The sequence below is a fragment of the Triturus cristatus genome, chromosome 1_1 (assembly GCF_964204655.1).
Source record: "Triturus cristatus chromosome 1_1, aTriCri1.1, whole genome shotgun sequence".
Classification (NCBI taxonomy): Eukaryota; Metazoa; Chordata; class Amphibia; order Caudata; family Salamandridae; genus Triturus; species Triturus cristatus.
This window is the reverse complement of record NC_140579.1, coordinates 891,924,625-891,947,338: the sequence shown is the minus strand read 5'-3', so window position 1 is coordinate 891,947,338 and position 22,714 is coordinate 891,924,625. Positions and strand designations below refer to the sequence as shown.

Here is a 22,714-nt window from a genome sequence, read left to right as displayed (position 1 = left end):
ATCCCACACAAAGCAATACCTCGGTGCCACCATAGACACCTCAAAAGCCATAGCCTACCCCAATCCTGCCAGGATTGCAAGCATTCAGGCTTTGCGTCAAAGATTCATACCTCAACACTCTCTCCCAGCAAGAGTGTTTATGCAACTGAAAGGGATGATGGCCTCTTGCATTTTCATAGTGCCTCATGCAAGACTCCAGATGCGTCCACTCCAAGAGTGCTTAGCGCTCCAATGGAACCAGGCCCAGGGGCAACTGACAGATCTGGTGTTGGTAGACGGTCGCACCCATCGCTCTCTGCAGTGGTGGAACACCACAAATCTTTCCAGAGGTCGACCGTTCCTGGACCCGGTTCCACAAATAATCCTAACAACATACGCATCGCTCTCCGTCTGGGGAGCTCATCTATTACACCACTAGAGCCTGCTACGCTGCAAAGTGGAAAAGATTTGTTGTTTATTGCCATAACAACACAATCAACCCTCCAGACGTATCTATACAGCACATCATATGCTACTTGCTCCATCTACAAAGGTGTAACCTAGCATATACATCCATTCGGCTACACCTCGCAGCAATTGCCGCTTACCTACAGAACAGACAGCACCTATCACTTTTCAGAGTGCCTGCCATTAAAGTCTTCATGGAAGGCCTCAAACGAATAATTCCCCCCAGAGTACCACCCTCACCTGTGTGGAACTTAAATATAGTTCTCACAAGGCTAATGGGACCGCCTTTCGAACCTTCGCATAAATGTGAACTGCAATTTTTCACATGGAAAACAGCTTTTCTTGTAGCCCTCACTTCCCTTAGAAGGGTCAGTGAGATACAAGCATTTACTATACAAGAACCTTTTCTCCAAATGCACCAGAACAAGGTTGTCCTCCGTACCAACCCAAAATTCCTACCCGAAGTCATTTCCCCCTTCCATCTAAACCAATCGGTAGAATTACCGTTTTTTTTCTCACAACCTCAGACCGTTGCTGAAAGGGCTCTGCACACGCTAGATATCAAACAAGCCTTACTTTACTATATCCAGAGAACACAACCTTTCAGAAAGACCAAACAACTGTTTGTCTCTTTCTCTCCACCACACAAAGGCAACCCCATCTCAAAATCAGGGATAGCTAGGTGGATTGTAAAATGCATCCAGATTTGCTACCACAAAGCAAAACGCACGCTATCTGTTCCCCCTAAAGCCCACTCTACACGAAAGATAGGGGCTTCTATGGCTTTTCTAGGGAACATCCCATTAGATGATATCTGCAAAGCAGCTACATGGTCAACACCGCACACTTTCACTAAACATTACTGTGTAGATGTGCAAACCAAGCAACAAGCTAGTGTGGGCCAGGCTGTACTAAAAACACTATTTCAAACCACTGCAACAGATACCGGTGGTCGCCGCTAGGGTTGGGAACTGCTATATAGTCTATGCAAAAGTGTGTAATCTGCAGCTCATATGCCTCGAACGGAATATGCTACTTACCAGTATGCATCTGTTCTTGGCATGTAGAGCTGCAGATCTACACACGCCCACCCGCCTCCCCGGCTACCTGTATCTGTTCCAGTCTATCTTATTTAGATACAACACACATGGGTTTCTTCACTGTTATTACTACGCTCCATCTTTCCCTGTTGGCGAAAAACAATCTGAGGATGGAGCCGAAGCCCATGCGCAATACGAACCAAGGGAGGAGTCACCGACCTCGTGACTTCCAAAGACTTTCCAAGAGGAAAAACAAACTGCAAACATCCGGGCCCAACACCAGATGGCGATCTATGCAAAAGTGTGTAGATCTGCAGCTCTACATGCCAAGAACAGATGCATACTGGTAAGTAGCATATTCCTTACTCCTTGTGGGTGCAATTGCAGTCGCCATGATATTTTGGAAGTCCCAGGTAAAGGGACTTTAGCCTATAATAGAATAGATTCAAACATCAAGATAGCCACGCTTGTCTATCTGCGTGAATTAAGAATTTCAAAAAGTGTTGGGTCCTGAAGAAGTTGGTCGAATATTTGAGGCCCACCGAAACTTGCGTTGACCAAGTCGTTGCAAACCCAATGTACAATAATCACTGTTCTGGGTGTTAAAGGATGAGTGAATATGGAGTGCATGTGAGTGTGTGTGAGTGATAGATGGTCCTTGATGAGTGGGGTCATCTATCTCAGATTGCTGTGTATCAATTATGATGAATTTGTATTTATTGTAATTGTGGGGTGAATTCATGCACATGTTTTAAGTGCTGTGTGCGTATGTTATGTTATGGTGACTTGTAGAGTGCACGGCTGCCCCAGCAAAGGGGCGTCCCGGCGCTGAAAACCGAAAACTGCACAGCTTGTAGCAAACAAGATAGCTTATAACGAAGGGAAGAGGAATGTTTTCACAGCTTTACGGAAAGGCAGATAGGTCTTTATACTGCGGATAGAAGTGGGGAGCGCATTCTAGAGTTTCGAGGCCAACACACAGAAGGAGCACCCTCCTCACCCAGCCACACGATTCTGTCCCATAGAACGAAGTTGGCGGGAGGGGATGTGAAAAGTATGCAGATTGGCCAGAATACCTGGAGAAGAAAAATTAAGGATTTTAAAAGTAATGCATAGGACCTTGAACTCTAGACGCTTGGCCACAGGCAGCCAATGGAGGCAACGGATGGCATTAGAAGTAGTACACCTCCTCGGCAGGCCAAGGAGAGCTTGAGCCGCTGCATTCTGGACCCCTTGTAGTCTGACAAACTCAGACTGGTTGATCCCCAGATAAAGGAAGCTGGCATAGTCCAGTCTTGACAGGATCAAGACCTGGACGATAACCTGCCTGATTGGGGGATCGAAAAAACCCAACAGAGGTTTGAGCCCCCGCAGTAGCCCAAAACAAGTCCCTGCCACCTTCTTGGCTTGGGTTCAAAAGCAAAGGCCTGTTTCGATCCAAACCTCTAGGTTTTTTACCACCTGTTTAGGGGCAGGTGCCGGCCCAGTGAGGCAGGCTACCAGTGCTCACTCCCTGCTCCGAGTCTCTCCCCACCAGCAGTACCTCGGACTTGCTGGCGTTGAGCTGGAGACAGTTGGCAGTCATCCACTCCGAGATGGCCTCAAGATCACTATGGAACTTCCAAGCGTCCCGAGTAATGTCATCGGAGAGTGTGACTACCAACTAAGTATCGTCTGCATACGATACTACCGTGAGCCCTCTGTTCTTAGCCACTGTATATGAATATATATATAGCAAACACAAGGAGATGATGGACGGAGCGCTGAAACTTTTCAGACACTCACCCCAGTCACAGATCTGGGTTGAATCCATCATAGTTCTTTAGCTCACTTCGCCACTCCAGTTCAGACACAGCTATATGAAAATCAATCTTGACCCTGTGCCTCAAGAATGATGATCTGTGACTGGGGGTGAATGTCTGAAACGTTTCAGTGCTCCGTCCATCTCCTTGTGTTTGCTTTGTTTGTCCTAAGTTGGCAGGGTGTGCCCCGACGTGGGTCCCTTGCTCACTTTGCCACTGGATTCAAGCTAGCCTGGCTGAAAAGGGGTGTTACCCCAAAACCGGTCCCAGGATGCTTGTTTCCGGTCCAGGGAAGACATGGCTTGGCAGTTCAGTCTGGACTGTTCCCATGAGGCACAGGGTCAAGTCTGATGTGCATATAGCTGTGTCTGAACTGGGGTGGCGAAGTGAGCTAAAGAATGATGATGGATTCAACCCAGATCTGTGACTGCTGGTGAGTGTCTGAAAAGTTTCAGGGCTCCGTCCAGCATCTCCTTGTGTTTGCTATGCGTATAAATATACTACTTTGATAAAATGAATACAAAGGTTTTGTTGTAATAAGTAAAATTGATATAAAAGAAATCATTCTAAATGAAATGAACACATAAAGGTTTTTTCTGGTTCTTTCCACATGGGATTCATGTTCATTGCTAAATGTATGTAAGTTAAGTGGGAAGTGTTACTAAGTTGTTATGATGGGAGATGAACATTATCAATTCAAGGTACTGCCTTTTGTGATCAAATCTACACTGTGTTGGTGGAACATCTCAGGTGCCACATGATTTACATGCATTTGTATTTAGAAAACTAGCTTATAAAGGAGAACTTGTTCCAATGGTGTCATATAAGTATACGGAAGGCCATTCATACCTTACATACACAGGAATTAATAATCAATATCACAACTTCTTCAATTCATCCATCTCAAGAGAAGACGTTTTTGGGGGCAGAATTGGATCATCAGAAAGCTGCTGCTTTTCCCACTCAAAAGAGGGTTCTAGCCCTACAGCGGCATGTTTTCCTTTACCAGTAATCACAGTCTCTGATAGTGAAGACTATAAAAAGTTCTTAAGAATGAGTACATCCCGTGGTTATAATGCGGCACATGCAGCAGGAGTTAAAATGGTGGCCGCAAGAAAACATGACAATGGGCAAATTCGTTAGGTGCTCTCTTTGGGAGCCTTAAAAGCGGGGGTCAATAAACACAACAAGAGACGGTGAAACATATAAACCTCGTAGGACTGAAGACTGTTCCCTAGCCTTGATAGACTTTCTCTCACAAATAGAGGTCAAGACTGTTCAAATACAAACAGACAATACTAGGACAATGTTATAAATCAACAAACATTTAGAAACAGAATCATGCCTTCTTTCAAAACTAGCACAAGAAACAAAAGAATAATCCTAGTTCCAGTCCTTCTACCAGGAGAGCAAACTACACAGGCAGTCGAGCTATGCTAACAAGAAAAAGTGACTCACAAGTAGGAATTAAACAAAGACATTGTAAACATGATTTTAAGCAAGCATTGGCATAGCCAATAGGTCTCGCCTTTGGGGCCTTATAAGTATTTAGTTATGCAGCACAATATCCTTCCTGCAACAACAACTGTTGCATGGCTAAACACTTATAAGGTCCCAAAGGCGAGACCTATTGGCTATGCCAATGCTTGTTTTTTTAAAGACACAGATTCCTGTTGTGAAGCAGAAACATTTGAAAATGACCATAGATGGTTAGAAACGTAAATATCAGGAGTTAAAATTTCAATTGCGCTGTCAGGGAAAGGATTACATATGTGAATTATCTGAGGCAACCAGACATTTAAATGACTACCACAAACAGGGCCCCCTTATATACCCACAACTACATTAGATGCACAGTACATAAATAAATTCAAACAAGACCGACCACGAGAAAAAGAGAGTGTGTGTGTGTCAGAGAGAGAGGCTGAGTGTGCTTTGGTGTGGGGGTGTATATGTTTGTTTGCTTGTGATTCCATATGTGTGTGGGGGTGCAGAAGTTTGGTATTTGGATGTTTTCTAAGAAGGGCTATTATCATGTGTGTGCTACGCACTGAGGGCCCTGCACATTATCAGATGTTTACTAGTTCCTAGCAGGGATCAGTCTCTCAAAATGTGTTTATTGACATTGGAGAGGACAGGACATTTTTAGATTCAGACATCCAAGCAGAATGTGTAAATTGCCACACCAGCCAGAGTCTGACAAAATATTGTATTTAAAATCTTGGGAAGGAGGGCTGGTTATCGGATCTGTCAACAAGAGTTCAGGAAGGATGAGTACTAAATCTAACCGCTAAACTCACTATTGCAGCAAGAACATTATTTAGTTACCCCTGCACTGCTATTTTGTGAATCGAGGAAGCCTAGATCTGTGTGCTTGCTCTTTTACGCACTGCACAGTGTTTGTAAACATGATCCAACACACCAGCTTGGCTGCTGTCAATCGGGCCCCCATTTTCAAGAGAGACATAATGTAAGCAGTTCACAAGTGCTGGTTTAAAACGCAGAGCGACATCGCTTTAAAAAAAAAGCAGCTTGGCTCGTCGAGCCGCTGATCTGGTCTGTTTATTCCACTGGGCCCTTGATTAAGACACTCCTATCAGTAAGAGGTGGGGCTTGGAAAGAGTTTTGCGAACTCCATAGCGCTGAGGTTGGCATCACCGATAGTGAGGAAGGAAGCGTAAAAATAGCTGAAGGGCAGAGGTTTCACGACCCTGACGGGATACTAAATATTACACAGCACCTCCACTTCAAGTCACTGGCGTAACTGCGGCTGAACCACAACATGAAGCGTGGTCCCGCGAGTGAAACACAATGTGTTTCAAACACAATGCACATCCGGTGGGCCCGGAAATTACAGTAGTACACTGTGCGTTTGCAGAAAACTGGGATGGTGTGAAGATCGTTGGGTTGTTTTGAAAAGACGGTCTATGGCGAATCCTGTAAGCAGAATTAAAAGCGTGCACCGTGTAGATAAAAGTTAGGCGCATGGCTGCCATACTGAAACATGAAGCACGTTGCCTGTGAAGAGGGTGCTGTAGGGAAAAATAAAAGGTGCATGGCCTCCAAAATCACACACGCTACCTCCCCGATAAAAAAAAAAACAATCTGAAACATGAAGCCCGGCGCCTGTGAAGTGGGCGCTGTGCTGAAAAAATAAGCCATGCGGTCTCCAAAATTATATAATAGAACAAAGATTGTTTACGCTTCCGAAATGAAAGACAATGCAATTCAAACATGCATACACACGCTACCTTCTCTTTAGTAAAAAAGTAATTTTAAAAAGGGCTCACAAACACACGCTAACTATGCCTTTAGGCTATGACAAGCAGGAAACCAAGTACTGTCCTGGGAAGCGCTGGCTGAAAATACACGGCCCGCGAGTGGTGCGCGCGTGAGAGAAAGGGGGAGCAGGAGGTGAACCCGGGAGTGGTGCGTGCGCGCACAGTCTGCTCATTTTCAAGCACTGCACTCGTGCTTGTGGCGCGCCCCTGCTTGCTCCCGCAAGGTGGATTCCGCCCCAAGCACAAGTGTGTGCTTGAAAATTAGCAGGCCGATGGCTAAAGGCCCTCATAGAGAAGCGCATGCGCGCTGCCTAGGCAAGACCTAACAACATGGGGCACACCATAGATTTGCAACAAGGGAAATGCCAACACTTATCATTCGGGTACCCACACCAACAGTACAAGGGCAATGCATTATCGATGAAATGATACAAGGCATTTGCTCTAGCTTTTCCTCCAATGCTACTCATTCCACGTGTGATCAACATACAGCCTGATAAATATGAGTGTTGATTATAGCACCTCTATGGACACGACAAGCCTAGTACTTGCACATTCTAGCACTAGCGCTCAACCAGATAATAAAGATTTACTAGTATTGCAACAGGTAAGAGTGTGGCACCCCCCAGATCCTTCCAGCTACAAACTAGCAGCATAGGTCATGAGTGTGTAGCGTTTTTACAATTTATTTTGCCAACAGAACACATGGAGGTTATCAAGGAGGTAATGAAACATGAACAACATATGCAGCGGAATGGGAAGGTTTATAATGTTGTGCAATAGAGAGAATTTACAGGAAAAATACAAATGATGTAGTTATTGTCAAATAACTGATGACCTTATTAAAGTCAACTTTTTTTTATGCCTCACCAAGGAGAAAAGGACACAAACCTCTTAAAAATAACAGTTGTGAGTAATTAGAAGATTCCTAAAGGAGACAAAGAGAACCAAACCCAGGTTTATACCAAAGGTTGTTTCAGGTTTTCGTGTTAGTCATTCCATTCACCTACTTTGCACCAGCAACTGTAGACACAAGCTGTGAGAGCTCTACACTTGCTAGATTTTAGAAGAGGATTATATACTACCTACATCAAACTAAAACAATAAGGAAATGTCTAATTATGCTATTTGTTGGCAGGGAAACATTTTTCATGGAGACCAGGGTTCCATTTCAGAAGAAAGTGGCTTTAGAAGTTTCCATATGTAATGTCCCCCGACAAGACATTTGCAGAGCAGCCACTCAAAGTAGAATATGGACCGCCCTGGGTGCTTAAATGGATCTCAGGGAAGGGGGGGAGAGAGCGCGCTGTGGCCAAGAGGAGCTCTTATTATACCCCTAGGGAAGTTAATATACCCTGAGGGATTAGAGACCGACATTGTGCTTAAACAGTGTTTATAGTGATAGAAAACATTGGCAAATAGCCACTCTTTAGTAGGCCATCAGTAATGCCTTTTGTCACTCATGCCGTGGTTAGAAGTAGCTGTCGAAGTTAGGGATGGGGGTGAAGGGATCCTTATAACCCTGAGAGTCTCTTCTAGATTAATATGCAACTCTCCCACCTTCTTAGAGAAACTAAATTATAGGACTATGTTTTAAGGCTTTGTGGGTGTACAGACATTAGACCGAGTCGCTGCCTTAATCAATGCCCACTCTAAGAGCTTGGACAGTTTTAAACCTTTCTGGACCCAACCACTAAATGGTGGAATAATGTATAGTATGGGAATCTGGAGGACTATTGCACAGTATAGGAATCCAGAAAAGTCTAATGCTGTAAAACCATTGTTGAATGTAAGTAACTGGTTTTCTTTGAGGAGCGGAGGAAGGGCTCTGCTTGGTGTCATCAGCGGAGGGTGTAGCTGAGCTTCATATCAGAGGATGGAATAGCTGGGCCTTAGGAAACATGGGAAAAAAGGCTCTGTTGGGAACTATAATCACAGTATTGGTCAGGAGAAAAAAATGGCACACTGGGGATTAAGAAGAACAGAAAAGGAGGGAGAATGGTGAGAATTGGATTGGAGGGACTGCATGACAGGCCTTTAATGTAATCTCTACCGTGCTGTGCTTTACAGGGATCTGATGAGATTGTCCGGGTGATTTCCATGGACCAAGATTACCACTTTGAGTGCTACCAATGCGAGGTACGTGTCAGTGCCTTGTGGGAACCCTTGAGCTCACACTAGAACTGGTGGGTGGTTTGAGATCCTGTAACTTATGAAGTAATTCCTAAGCTTATACTGCATCCAGATCTACGTCCTGGGTCCTAAATGAGGTGGAATAGTGAATATGAGTAGAGTCCCAGGGGCGTACACTGTAGACTTGAGATCATGTTTCTTATGGTATGGTTTTATAGGAGCTAGTGCTGTGAATCACAGGGACCTATTACATGCAAGTCCCTCACCATTTCCCATCAAATGTTGGAACAGAAGCAAGAGGGGTCGGTCCCCTAGTTTGTGAGCCCAATCGAGATCCAAATGGGCCTGACATGTTAGGAGCCCTTGTGTGTGTGTACTCCTATATTAATGCACCTTGTTTCCCTCCCTTCCTGATAGGATTGTGGCCTACAGCTGAGTGACAAGGAGGGATGCAGCTGCTTCCCCCTGAATGGGCACCTCCTCTGCAACTCTTGCCACATCAAGCGCTTGGGAAGCACTCTGAAGACCCCATTGACATACCGTTGAGATGGTTTTCCAGAAGCTTGCTGACTTAGTCCACGAGGTATGTTCTCCTGAAATCCTGAGGAAGCTGTGGAGTTTGACCAGGCTTCGTGTCTCTCACCGCTGCTCATGCAGAGAGCACACTGCTCTTTTGTGCTGAGAGGACCCTCTCAATCAAGCGAGAGGTTGAAAGACCAGAGCGAGGAATGTTATTGTCCTGGCACAGTGCATCACCTCGCCTGCAGATAACTTTTTCCAGTAGACACTTGACTGCAGTGACACCACAAAATGCGGGTTTTGACTATAGCTGCCACAAAGCTGAATAGTGAGCACCAGATGAGCGCTCCCCCTTCACAAGAGGAGCTTTTGCTCATGCTGGTATTGTGACGTGGCGCTTCATTCTACTGATCCCAAGCTGAGCTCCATCCTACTGATACCACGCTGAGCTCCACCTTATTGAGAAGGCACTGAGCTGAATTCCACTAAGTACGACATACGGATCTCCATTTTCCAGACCCAAATCTCTGCTCCATCCTATTGAAACCAAGCTGAGCTCTATCACACTGACTATACTCAGTTCATTTCTGCTGATACCAGGCTAAGTTCAGTTGTATCAAGTCACAAAATATAATTTTCTGCTTCTGATACTAAGCTGGGCTGCATCCTTCTGATCGCAAGCTCGGCTCATTTTTTTCTGAGAGTAGCCTGCAGAGTTCCATGCTACTGACACCAATCTCAGCCTTATCCTGCTTAGTCCTGCTACATTGTACTGAAAACAACATGCAGAGCTCCATCTTGCTGATACCAAGTTCAGCTCCATTCTTAAAACAAACTGAGCTCTTTCTACTGACACCAAGCTGGTCCTATCCTGCTGATTCCCGGCTCAGCTCGATTCTCTTGAGGGCAACAAGCAAAGCGATGTATTACTGACAGAGGTCAGGCCTGGCCTGCTGATTCTACGCTGAGCTCCGTTCTTGTTTCAAGTTAAGCTCCTTCCTACTGAGACCACAGAGCGAGTCCACATTCGCAGAAAAGCTGGGCTGATGGTACATCTTGGCCCAAAGACTGAGCTCTTTTGAAACGAGAGAATTGCTGTTTTAATGGTGAGCCAAACTCTGTTCTACTGCAGGCCTTAGTACTTGCTTGTCTGCCCTCTTGCTGCTGCCAGCAATCTGACCTGTGTCTTCACGTGTTAATATCCACCCTAGCTGCCTTTTTCCTGGCTGGTAAGCACAGAGCACTTCCAATGACTAGACTCCATGCGGCACTCCGTGCCCGACATCTGACCATCGCTGTCTCCGGACCAAGGAAAGAAAGAAAGCCGCGCTGATCCCCAAGAACTTTCACACATAAGGAAACCTCACTGATCCTCACCAACAGATCGCTAGACACTACTCTTGTAGGCTCACAGTGGCTTTTCTTGTGACATGAGGCAGTGCGGATGGAAACTTACCTCCTCAGCCTTTCCCCAGCACCCACTACCTTCCAACCTCCAAACCATTTAGATTAAACTATTACTGCCTTCACTTGGAAAAATAGTGAGGAGAGGAATACAAAGTGCACTTTTAAAATGTTTTTTTTTAAAGAAAATTTTTCTTTTGTATTTTTCTCTTGGCTATTAAAATGTTGTTAAATACTTTAGGAGACTGTCTCGTGTTTTTACCTGGGTAACCACTGACCACCAGCAGATCAGCATCTGTGATGTGACCCTCTCAGTGCTTACTGATCATGACTTGGCATCTAAAAGATTGGAAAGGTACTTTGCTTATATAGTATGCTAGAGCAACATTATTAAAATAGAAAATGTCTTTCGTAAGAGAAAGTGTGCATTTTTAAGCTTGAGGGAGACCACTCGGTCAGCATTTAAATGTATAAATTAAAATCCAAGAATGAGTTGGATTTCTAAAAACATAAAAATATGTATGAAATATTATATCTGTAATGAGGTCATTAGCAGACATTTATCCTGAGACAGCGGAGAATGTTTCTTCTTCAAGAAGGTTTGGCAAGTCACTTGTCTCAAGTGGTCTTTGGAAGATATAGTGGTGGTGTTGCCCATTGTATTCCACAGAATTTTTGGGTGGAACAAGATCAATTTATTGATGAACAGACCGTTTCCATACCGTTAGCCTCAGTTTACCATTTCCATGAATCTACCACTGACAGGGTGGGGTCCAGTTGCTAGGAATGACCACATAGGATAAACGGACAGCCACTGAAGCCTGCCAGCACACCGATGTGTTGGTATTGGCAGCTGTACCACTACCACTACCACTCAGTATTACAATAGGTACTTTACAACAAAGTAGTGATGGTATGCAAAGAAAACTTGACAACCATGTTCTACATGTTTACTGTTCCTCCACAAATAAACTGTTAGGTCAAGCTTTAAGGACTAGACCCACAGATCCTAATGAGGTGACTTTGTCTCACTTTATAAATAAAGTTGCATTCAAAAAAAGGAAAAACACAGTGAATAAAGATAATTGGGAGCAATTACTAACAGCCGCAAAGCAAAAGAATTTTAAGGATATTTAGTCCATCATAAATTTGCTTAGATCAAGCGATAACTAATAAAATAGTGAGTAGCTACATTAGTGCCAATCAATGGATTAATCGTTTTTCAGTTGGTAATGGCTCCTTTTGTAGCAGCACTTTGCAGAACGATTTAGGGTTTTATTTTAATCAAAGAAGCAAACTAGTCTTTTCACTAGATAAGGGTAGCAATTTACCAGAGCCCACAAGTAAGGGGCCAGGGCTTAATGGGATAGCAGTTGATCTAGTGAAGCGCAACTTAGATTTGTGGACACCTTTATTAACCAATATATTTTTTTAAATCTTGATATGAAGCAACTACCAAGCTCATGAGAGTGCATTGAGGCCTGCTAATCAGACTTCCTTTCCAGTGCCCTGATGTAAAGTGTATATTAAATTGACTTTACCCCAATTGGAAATGGCTAACTTACCTGCAAGTCCCTAGTATATAGTGCCTTGGTACCCAGGGCATGTAAGTTCAAGGGGTATCCCAGGGCTTACAGCACTGGTTGTGCCACCCTGGAGATCCCCCAAGTAAAATGAGTACCCCAGTCCGCCACTGCAGACTAATAGAGCAGCCGTGCACTGTTTTTTTTTTTTTTTAACGTTTTATTGGCATTTTCTGTATTTACGTACATTACAGCAACTACCAAGCTCATGGCCTACTTCGATTATTGTGCCAATTTTTAAGAAGGCAATCGCTCTGAGATGAGATATTATTGTTCCATCTCGCTTATTGATGCATCGGTTACAATTATTGGTAGACTGTTTTTATAATGTAAGGCAGGATTGGGATAATAACATTCTCGACTATTGCCAATACAGCTTTACAGAGTGGCTAGATATGGTGGAGCAGTGTTTAAATCTTAATATCCTCATAGGCAAATATACTATTGCCAAACTCTGTCTGCTGTACCTAGCCTTTTTGGATCTGCTAACAGCATTTGACTGTGTAAATTAAAACAAGTTATGGGTGATTGTTATGTCCTGAGGTATTATTTATTTATTAGTTGTCTCGTGCTTTACTTGTGTTCCTCGTCGGATTGTCCACGAGAGGGGGGAGATTCTAGAGTGTGGGGGAGTCAGATTGTATGCCTAGGAGAGAGCGGAGGCGTTACTCTGTTGATGCTGAATTACTTGAATAAATACTTACAAAGGATTCCTGTCTCCGACCCTGACTTTACAGTGATCCTTCTAAAGTTAGGGCTGGATGTGACACTAGTGCACTTTCTATATGTTTTACTTGAAATTCTGTCTGCTAAGGTCAGAGTTGGCGCCAGTGGAGAACTGGCAGACTCTTTTGGTCTTTCACGGGGTCTCCGGCAGGGGGTGCTGTCTTGCTCCCCTCCTTTTTATCTTGTGTGTTAATAATTTGAGCCTCTTTTTAGCAAGATGCACTGTGGATGTCCCAATTGTTAAGAATATTTCCGTTCCTGCATTGTATGCTGATGATACAGTTTAAGTGGCATGTACGCTTGGACTTTGCGAAGGTTAGTTAGTCCTTTTGCCCAGTTTATTGCAGACTTTGATTTAGTCACCAATTATACAAAATCACATATTATGGCCTGTGGTCTCAAACCGTTCAGTGTGCCAACTCGTGCGTTTGATGAGACCGGAATAGAAATGATTAACAATTTTTCCCATCTTGGTGGTTTCTATTGACTCTTTTGGCACCTGCGTACTAATATTTTGAATTGGCTTCTGAAGCTTTGTCGACCGTGGGTGTTTTATTTAATCTACCAAGGCCATCTGGCATCAACTCAATTATATATCTTCTTAGAATATACAAAACCTAGTGCGCCGCTATTGGTGTATATGGAGCAGAGGTTTGCGGCTATGACAAGTGCTCTGCAATTCAGCCTGAGGAGAACTGTCTTTGCAGGCGGCTCCTTTTAGAACAGCCCTCAACATCTTATTATAAATGCTATGAAGATTTAGGCATTCCTTATCTAAAAGATCGAATAGAGTTGGGTCCACTGTCTCTGTGGCTATCTGTATGGCTTAATCCCGAAGCGAGATGGAATCCATCTATCATCAAAGATTGTCTTTCTTGTGACAAAGATCTCAGTATGCCCTGGCTTGCATATGTTCATTAGCAAGCGGAGGGCGGCCATCTTTGTTTGATAATTCATCTTTAAATCTGTACGAAAGACAAAAAAATGTATTGACCTACGTTTTGTGGCGAACAGGCGCACTTCCAAGGAAAACCGGAATTTAGGAGGTTGACTGTAAAGGCCTTTGCCCATCTAAAAACTTGCATTGGCAATAAATCCTATTTATATTTGACACATGGCAAATGGGAAAGGCCACTGCTGGTTCCATTTAGGGCAGGTACCATCAGATATTTGCATTGTTTTCCCCTGGACCATCACGATGAATTATCTACTCATAACAGGTCTGTGTGATGGGGAGTTCAAGCTGTCGTTATTGCATTTTAATGTTTCCTGTAGATTTTAAGCTATTTATCCTAAAATGTTTTTAATCCCACTTTTAAAGACATCTTTGTGTACAATGTAGAGTAGTGCTTAGATTCCTACAGTTATTAAATGATGAGGAAGTGTGTTTCATGGTAGGAGATTGATTCGGACTGAACAACTGCCAGGGGTGGACAACAATACTGCAGACCATTTGAGAACAAATCATCAGGAAACCCATGAGTGGGAGATCAATACCCGTGTTCTCCAGAAGTAATTTATGTGGTGCAGGATACCAGACGTAGCTATGTTCACAACAAACGCAACCAAAAAATATCAAAATGACACAAGAGGTATCTGCAGCTCCCGTTGGTATGGAATGCTTTGCGAAATAGAATGCTCACCATGGTTCTCGTTTTTTTGGGAGATGCCAATACACCCTTCTAAGTTACCATATTAGGCAGGCCTGCTAAGCCGACATGGGAGACAAATTTTACATTTGACCCACAGTCACCTAGTCTTGCCATGTGGCACCTGGGATCTTAGAATTAGTTTATTTCCAACTTCCTGCAGAAGTTGAGAAAGCTAGACATCAAATGTGCAGAGCATGTTCTGCCCCAAAAAGGAAACGCTTTGCAAACGAGTACTGCCATTTTATATCAACAAGCTGCAAGCATCAGCCCACGATTTCATTCAGCATCTACTGGCATTAGCAAAAGCGAGCTGTGTACATCTATTTGGCCACAATTGCAGTTAGCTTACAAAACAAACAAAATGTGTCCATGTTTAAAATAGCAGTCATAAAGGCATTGATGGGGGACGTCTAAAAAGGGTAATTCTCCCAAGACCCCTTCCATTAAATCTTTTAGATTTAACCATGATACCTAATCATCTAATGGTAGCACCTTTTGAATCACTACATTTATGTACAACACACCACATGACAAGGAAAGTGGTATTCTTAGTAGCAATAACATAAATATACAAAATTATTGAGTTGCAAGCTTTGTTAGTGGAAGACAGGGTAGTTCTATGTACATACCCATGTTTTCTACCAAGTTTCATATCTATCAGTCCATCTGCCTGCTGGCTTTTTCACAAATGAACAAGGAGTAACAGAAAGGTCCTTGCCTGCACGTCATGTAGGGAGAGCACTGTGTATTATACTGACCTAAACCTATCAAAGAGGCTTAACACCTATTTGTTGGATCTACACAGCCACCTCAGGGTAAAGCACTTTAAGAAAAATAGGATATAAAAGAGCAAAATTACCACTTCACAGAGTGCCGATTGAAAATTCCAGTTGTAAGAAATGTACCACAATGGCATTATTATTATTATTATTATTATTATTATTATTTGGAGTTTTATATCGCGCACGGTTACCCTTGAGCATCCCAGCGCTATCCATAGATCAACCACCGCCCAACACATGACACATTAGGCTGGGAACAGATGAGTTTTTAATAGTTTGCGGAAGCGCAGAGTGCATTCTTCGAGAACTATGTTAGTTCGCGTATGTAAGACAGCTATACCGTCATCCATCCACAAGTTCACACAACAGTACTACGTGGCTCAACAGAGCAGTAGTGTAAGCAAATGCCATTTTATGTACGGTCACCCCCACGTTTTTCGACTGATGCTGCTGGTTTTTCGACTCTGAGAGTGCATTGAGGCCTGCTAATCAGACCTCCTTTCCAGTGCCCTGATGTAAAGCTTTACCCCAATTGGAAATGGCTAACTTACCTGCAAGTCCCTAGTATATAGTACCTTGGTACCCAGGGCATGTACGTTCAAGGGGTATCCCAGGGATTACAGCACTGGTTGTGCCACCCTGGAGATCCCCCAAGTAAAATGAGTACCCCAGTCTGCCACTGAAGACTAATAGAGCAGCCGTGCACTGTTTTTGTTTTTTTACGTTTTATTGGCATTTTCTGTATTTACGTACGCAACAGCAGTAATGACGGCATTGTTATACACAAAAAAATCTTGCATACTCTACATCTTGGCATGAGATCAGGTAACATCATGGTCTACAATCTCTCCTGTAGCCTCAGAGTCGGTGATGGGTCTAAGGGACCAGTGGTGGGGTAGTGTCAGCATATAGCAAAACATTTTTTTCAAAAAGGGTCCTAGAGAAACTGTATTTAAAGACCAGGCAGTGTCCGCACCCATAAGAGGCAATCTTTGTTGTATGCTGAGATGTTAGGCGTGCTCTCCCTGCTAGCATGATGTCATAGGGGTGGTGGTATGCCAGCAGTAATAAAAACTTAAACAAACCTGGGGTAGAGAACTAGGGTGCACTGTCTCTTTTTATTGCTACCGTTTGGGGGTAGTCGCCTGATTGATGCTTTGTGACAAGGTGGCTAGTTAGGCATGCGCAGGTGGGAGGAGTGGGAGGGAAAGTGCCAGAGATCACCCCTATGAAGATGTAATTACGGTCCGCTCACGGCGGTCAGTTGTGACCTGCCGTGTGACCCGACCCTCTGCAAGTCATCCCGGGCAGTCGCAGGGGCCGCGAGCGCACCTGGGGAACCGGTAGGTTGGGACTCCGGCGTCGTCAGTGTTTCTTGTGTGAAGGAGTGGAGTAACATTTCCCACAGCATAGAAATAGGATGTTTACGAGTTCTCCTAACCTCTTCTGTGCGGAGTATTCCCTCTTCAGCTGCGCCCAACTTCTTAACGGCACACACCCATGCCGCTAGAGGAGGGCCCCCCGGTGTTTTCCAATGCATCGTGATGCATCGCTTGGCAAGGAGAAGCAACAAGGACGCAAAGCGCATTTCCACCTTCATGTTTTTGTGACGTTTGCAGATTCCAAGGGCACTAGCTTCCCATGTGTATAGGTCTGGGAGTCCCGTGACTGTCTTAAGTGTGGTGTGGACTGTTTCCCAGTAGCTGTGGAGCTTCGGGCAATCCCATAGCCTGTGCTGGAATGAGGCATTAGGCTCCGGGCATCTGGGACAGGTGAAGGAACCTCCGGGAAAGTACTTTTGTAACTTTTCGGGGGTAAGATATGCCCGGTATAATATATGCAGCTGTATGTTTTTAAAACGATAGTTCCGGGACACTTTTTAGTGAATTCTAATGCCCGAGTCCATTCCCTATCGTGAAGCGGCCTACAGAAGTCTGTTTCCCATTTCTCCCGGAGGGGTGCAAGGGTGGGTTGCTTAAGGGACCATATGGCTTTATATATCCATGTAACTAAGTGTCACCCGGGGCCCATCTGTAATACTGCATGAATTACCGGGTGAGTAGGGGGTTCTGTTTCTACTTGTTGCCACTGTTTGCGGCAGTCTTCCATGAGCTGCCTATATAGGAGAAACTGTCCCCTAGGGAGGTCAAAGTCTTCTACGAGCGCCTGAAAGGTTTGAAGTTGTTCGTTGAGGTATAGTGAGCCTACGTCCGTCAATGAGTGTACCGACCATGTGCGCAGCATATGCTCCGTGTAGTGTACTCGACCCTTAGGAAACCCCACCAGCGGTAAAAGGGGGAAGTATGGGGGCGCCGCGCAGTCCATTCTATGGATGCACGACAAACAGTCATGTGCTGTCATCACCTGGAGTGGCTTGGTCGGAGGCGGCGCCGCCCCTGGTAGTAGCATTCGGTTGATGGTTGGGATCTGGACTCACCCGGCTGCTGTAAGCAGTTCCCCCTGTGCCCGACCCGCTGTCCAGCGCGATACCCATTGCAGCTGGGCGGCCAGGAAGTAAGCTTCAAAGGACGGCGCAGCTATTCCCCCCTGATCAAGAGGCAGTTGCAGCTTGGCAAGAGCAATGCGCCTGCGCCCGGATTCCCCAGATGAGGGTCCCAAGCAGGGTGTCCAGCTCCTTGAAAAAGGAGCGTGGAGGAACTACCGGGAGGTTAGAGAAGTAGTATAGTAGTCGCGGAACGAGGATCATGTTAACGACTGCTATTTTCCCTGTGACCGCCAATGGGAGATCTTTCCAAAAGTGTATGGAGGATCTGATACTAGCCATCACTCTACTGTAGTTACCCTCATATATGTCCTGAGGTGTGTGATATAGCCGAACTCTCAGGTATCGGACTGCCTGGGGATTCCAGGAGATGTTGACACTACCAAGCCTCAAAGGACACTGGGGCATGGCCTGCACCAGGGGATATATGGTGGATTTGGACCAATTGACTTTGAGTCCCGATACCTCCTCAAAATCCTGCAATACGCGTAGGATAGGGGAGAGATCCGCCGCAATATCGCGGACATAGATGAGCACGTCGTCCGCGTACAATGATACAACATGAGTGGAGTCGGCAATTGGGATTCCCCACCCCTCACCCGCAGCGCAGAGGTGAAACGCCAGAGGTTCCATCGCCATGGCGAAGAGCAGGGGTGCCCCTACGGACCGGGAACGGGGCGGAAATGAGGGGTCCTGGCCACGCTCTAGAGGTGGGCGTGGAATATATGAGCTTGGTGTACGCCTGGAGGCGAGGCCCTATCCCCATGCAACGCAGGGCCTGAAACAAATACAGCCATGAGAGGGTATCAAATGCTTTTTCCAGGTCCAAAACCAGGCACGCCGCTCGGGGGAAGCGATCTTGTATCTGGTCCTGTACATGGGACAGTCGCCGTATATTGTGGGAAGTGTTCCTGCCCGGCACGATCCCGTTCTGATCCGGGTGGATCAGTTTTGTGAGGACCGTGGCATACCTGTCCGCCAGGATCTTCCCGTAGATTTTATAGTCCGCGGGCAACAGAGCTATGGGCCGATAAGAGCCCAGTTGGTGGGGGTCCCTCTCCGGTTAGAGGAGGGACACTATAACCGGCTCGCACATGGACTGGGGTAACGCGCCGTCATCGAGGGCCGCTTGAAATTGGGTCACTAGTTGAGGCACTAGTTGGGGTGCAAAGGTGCGATAGAACTCCAGCGGAAGGCCGTACAAACCGGGGGCCCTGCAGGTGGCCAACGCCCCCATCGCCTGTTTGATTTCAGTCACACCGATGGGCTCGTCAAGGTCCTGTTGGTCACTGCGGTCTAGACAAGGCAGCTGATGTCGACTCAGGAATTGGGTAAGGATTTCCGCTTGTAACGGAGCGGGGCTTGTGTATAACAGTGCATAATGCCTTTGGAAGGCCTCTAAAATGGAGGCTTGCGAGCGGAGGAAAGTGTCCGGGCCACTGCGGATGGTCGTAATTAGCGGGAGGGTCGGATCTTGTTTGACAAGCCATGCTAAAAGCGTGCCCACCCTATCTCCTTCTTTGTGCACCCGGGCAGCATACGCCACAAAGTTATACCGTCGCAGACACGCCAGCGCCTCCTCGTACGCAGTGTTGGCGCCAGCAATTTGAGCCGGCGTGGACTTGTCTGGGTTTGTCTCCTTCGTGAGTACGGCCAGAGTTTGCTCTGTGTTTTGGATGTCACGTTCTAGGACCTGACGAACCCCTGTGATGTGTTGAATACATATGCCCCGTATGACAACTTTAAAGGCGTCCCATTCCATTGTGCGTGTGGTGGCCGTACCAGTGTTCTCTTGGAAATAGTTACGAATGTGCTCCGCCTGCGTCTGTGTAAAAACCGGGTCATCTAAACAGTCCTTGGGGAGGCGCCAGGTGGGAATAGGGGAGCGGGGTGGGCGCCAATGAAGCGTGATTGTGTGGGCGTCACGGTCCGACAGGATCCTACCTAGGTAATCGGAATCAGAGATGACAGGCAGGAGAGTGGGAGAGCAAAGGAAGCTGTCCAACCGCACCTTGAGTTCATGGGGCACAGAGTGAAATGAGTAGAGCCTGGTGGTGGGGTTTCGTGAGCGCCAGACATCCGTCAGGGACCAATGCGCTGCCCATGTCACAAATCGTTTCACCTGCACTGTAATGGAGGATGCTGGGTGGGGGCGATATGATCTATCCAGTGCTGTGTTTTGCACGCAATTGTAGTCCCCTCCCGAGATCCAGGGGGCTGGTGTATATGTACTGAGAGGGAGGGAGAGCGTTTCCCAGAATTTATTTTGGTCTGCATTGGGTCCGTATATACTCCCCAGCAGCACTGGCTGACCGTCTAGTAATCCCTGTAGGAGGGCGAAGCGTCCATCGGGGTCGATGGTTCGGGATTGTTCTTGGAATGGGACGCCAGGCCGTATCCAAATAAGGGCACCTCGGGCATAAGCTGAATATGTGGTGGCACATAGGATTCCCCTACATCGCTTGTGCAGTTTCATTACTTCCCCTGAGGTGAGGTGCGTCTCCTGGAAAAATGCGATCTGCGCATGATGGCGCTTAAGGTATGCGTACACTGAGTATCGCTTGCGTGCGGTATGCATGCCTCGCACGTTCAGTGTGAGGATAGTGATGGTGCCTTTATGTGCCATCGACATGTATGCGGGTCAAGAGGGGATGAAGGGGCGCTTGGGCTGCCCTGTAAGCCTCGAGTTCTGATACGCCCCTCAGGTGCCTGCGCAGTTTGGACGCCTGAGCAATCATTCGGCTGCGTGATAGCGGGGACACAGTGCAATGTGGGTGTGCGCGGTGGGAGGGAAAAACTGGGGTGGGGAAAAAACAGCCCCAATACAAGGGACCTATCGTCAACGGCGATACGTCCAAACTAGCTCTTGATTGGTGTGAGAGCATGAACCTTTTGCGGGGGTGGCAGTACGTGCTCGCGAGATATCTCTGTGCGTGGGCTATTTATGCTATTTATGGTCGCCTGTCGACCTGTGTGAGTCTGTGAGGGCAAATGTAGTGCCAGAATTACGCATGGGCCCTAGTGTAAAGCGAAACCATGCGTTCCACTGAGGGGGAGAAACAACCCCCCGTTACCTCCAGAGTACACCATAATTTCAGTTAGATCAGATCATCAGCAGAACGCGGGGTGACCACTGGGAGGGCCACCGACCCCGCACCGGATTGTGTCTCCTCACTGTCCTCTTCCTCCTCCGAAGAAAAAAGGTGTGGAGCTCGTTCTATGTCCGTCGCAGGGGAGGTGGGCAGGAGGATTGCCGCTGCCTTCAGAGCTCTGCGTCGCACCAGAACAATTTGCTGCAGGTCAGGTGATTGCAGAGTGTGCGTGAGTGATTTGGTACCTCCCTGCCGGCTGCGACGCTGTGATCGGCGCACTCTGGGACCTGATGCCTTCGTATGTTGGCCCTGGGCGTTCCCAGCATCGCGACCTGTGGTACAGTTCTTGTCTGCCCAGTCGTGCGCCTCTTCCGCAGACGTAAAAAAGTGAGAGGTGCCATCGAGGATGACTTTAAGGCGGGCAGGGAACAACAGGGAGTATTGAATACTGTTCGTTCACAAACGTCGCTTCACCGCCTGGAAGGATGATCTTTGTCTTTGGACGGTCTGAGAGTAGGCTGGGAAAAGCATAATGACTTTGTTTTCAAAGCGAAGTGGTCCAGCCTGACAGACCACTCTCAGAACTGCATCCCGGTCTCGAAAGTGAAGAAATTTCGCCAGCATTGGACGCGGCAGAGCACCTGGCAAGGGCCGTCGCGCAGGAACGCGGTGGGCCCTTTCTATGGAGAAAAACTCTGTCCGTTCTGCATTAGGGGTAAAGGATTTTGTCCAAGCCTCCATGTATCCCACTGCGTCGGTCCCTTCGATTCCTTCGGGTAGGCCAGGAACACCTATGTTACAGCGTCTCGACCGTCCCTCCAGGTCGTCAATGCGCTCTTCCATGGTGGATACGCGGCCAATCAGAGTTCGTATCAAGTCCTGGTGCGCCTGCACTTCGGGTTGCATGGAGGAGACCATTTTCTCATTGTCCGACACCTTTTCAGCTAGTTTACGGTGGTCAACGTGAAGGAGACTGATGTCCGTCGTCAGGGTGCCCAACTGTTGCTCCATGGACACCCTAGAGTGTTCTATGGCCGTCAGCACTCTGTCCAACTTGTCTGAGAGGGAGTGGTCCGTTGCCGCTGTGGTGTCTTTGGTGGTGGTGGGGTGATTACTAGTGGGGGCGTCTGAGGTGGCCCGCTGGGACACTGCCGGTGCCCTGGGTTTCCCCATGTCAGCTGCGGTGTCGTGGTGGCACTGGGCAAGCGCTATTGTCTCTGTGGGCATCGCGCCTCTGCGCGGTGTGGTCGGGCGCTATCTTGTGCCCCCTACGAGAGGGAGTGGATGGGGCAAGGAGGCTGAGTCCCAGGCAGGAGGAGTCTTCAGGCGTTGCTGGGGGATCCCATTGGGCAGGCCGTGTGTAGCCTCGCTGGGGGACCGCTGTGCCTATTCTGGGTAGTCCTGCCCAGTATCTTCCACGGTCCCCCCACCTACCACGCCGCCGTATTGTTGCTGCCCCCTGTTGTAGGCACATTCACTTTGTCAGTGCAGAGAGGGTGGGCCTTCACCCCGGTGGCAGACCAGCCCCTCGAGGGTCCCCTTCGCGTTCAAGGCAACCTGTGCTGCAGGGCGCCACCCAGTGTGTACCTTGGTCGTCTTTAAGAAGTATGTGCTGCGGGCGCCATGTTGAGGTCAGGCAGGCCTCATGAGCAGTCCTGGCGGGCTCCGGGTGATGTCGCGGGCTCCTTCAGTGCTGTGCTGCAGAGATGGGGCCAAATCTAGTGGTTGGCGAGCAGGTAGGGGGAGTCCT

The 22,714-nt window shown here is 46.9% G+C and overlaps 1 protein-coding gene across 1 annotated transcript in view; it reads left to right on the top strand.

Moving 5' to 3' along the window:
- AJUBA (ajuba LIM protein) overlaps window positions 1–10,864 on the top strand; it is a 241,080-nt gene extending 230,216 nt beyond the window's left edge. Inside the window, exons 7-8 of the mRNA XM_085650699.1 lie at window positions 8,641–8,709; window positions 9,121–10,864. Coding sequence (XP_085506825.1) covers window positions 8,641–8,709; window positions 9,121–9,249 — 198 coding nt within the window. The 3' untranslated portion in view covers window positions 9,250–10,864. The remainder of the gene's footprint in view (window positions 1–8,640; window positions 8,710–9,120) is intronic.
- Window positions 10,865–22,714: the final 11,850 nt, after the last annotated feature.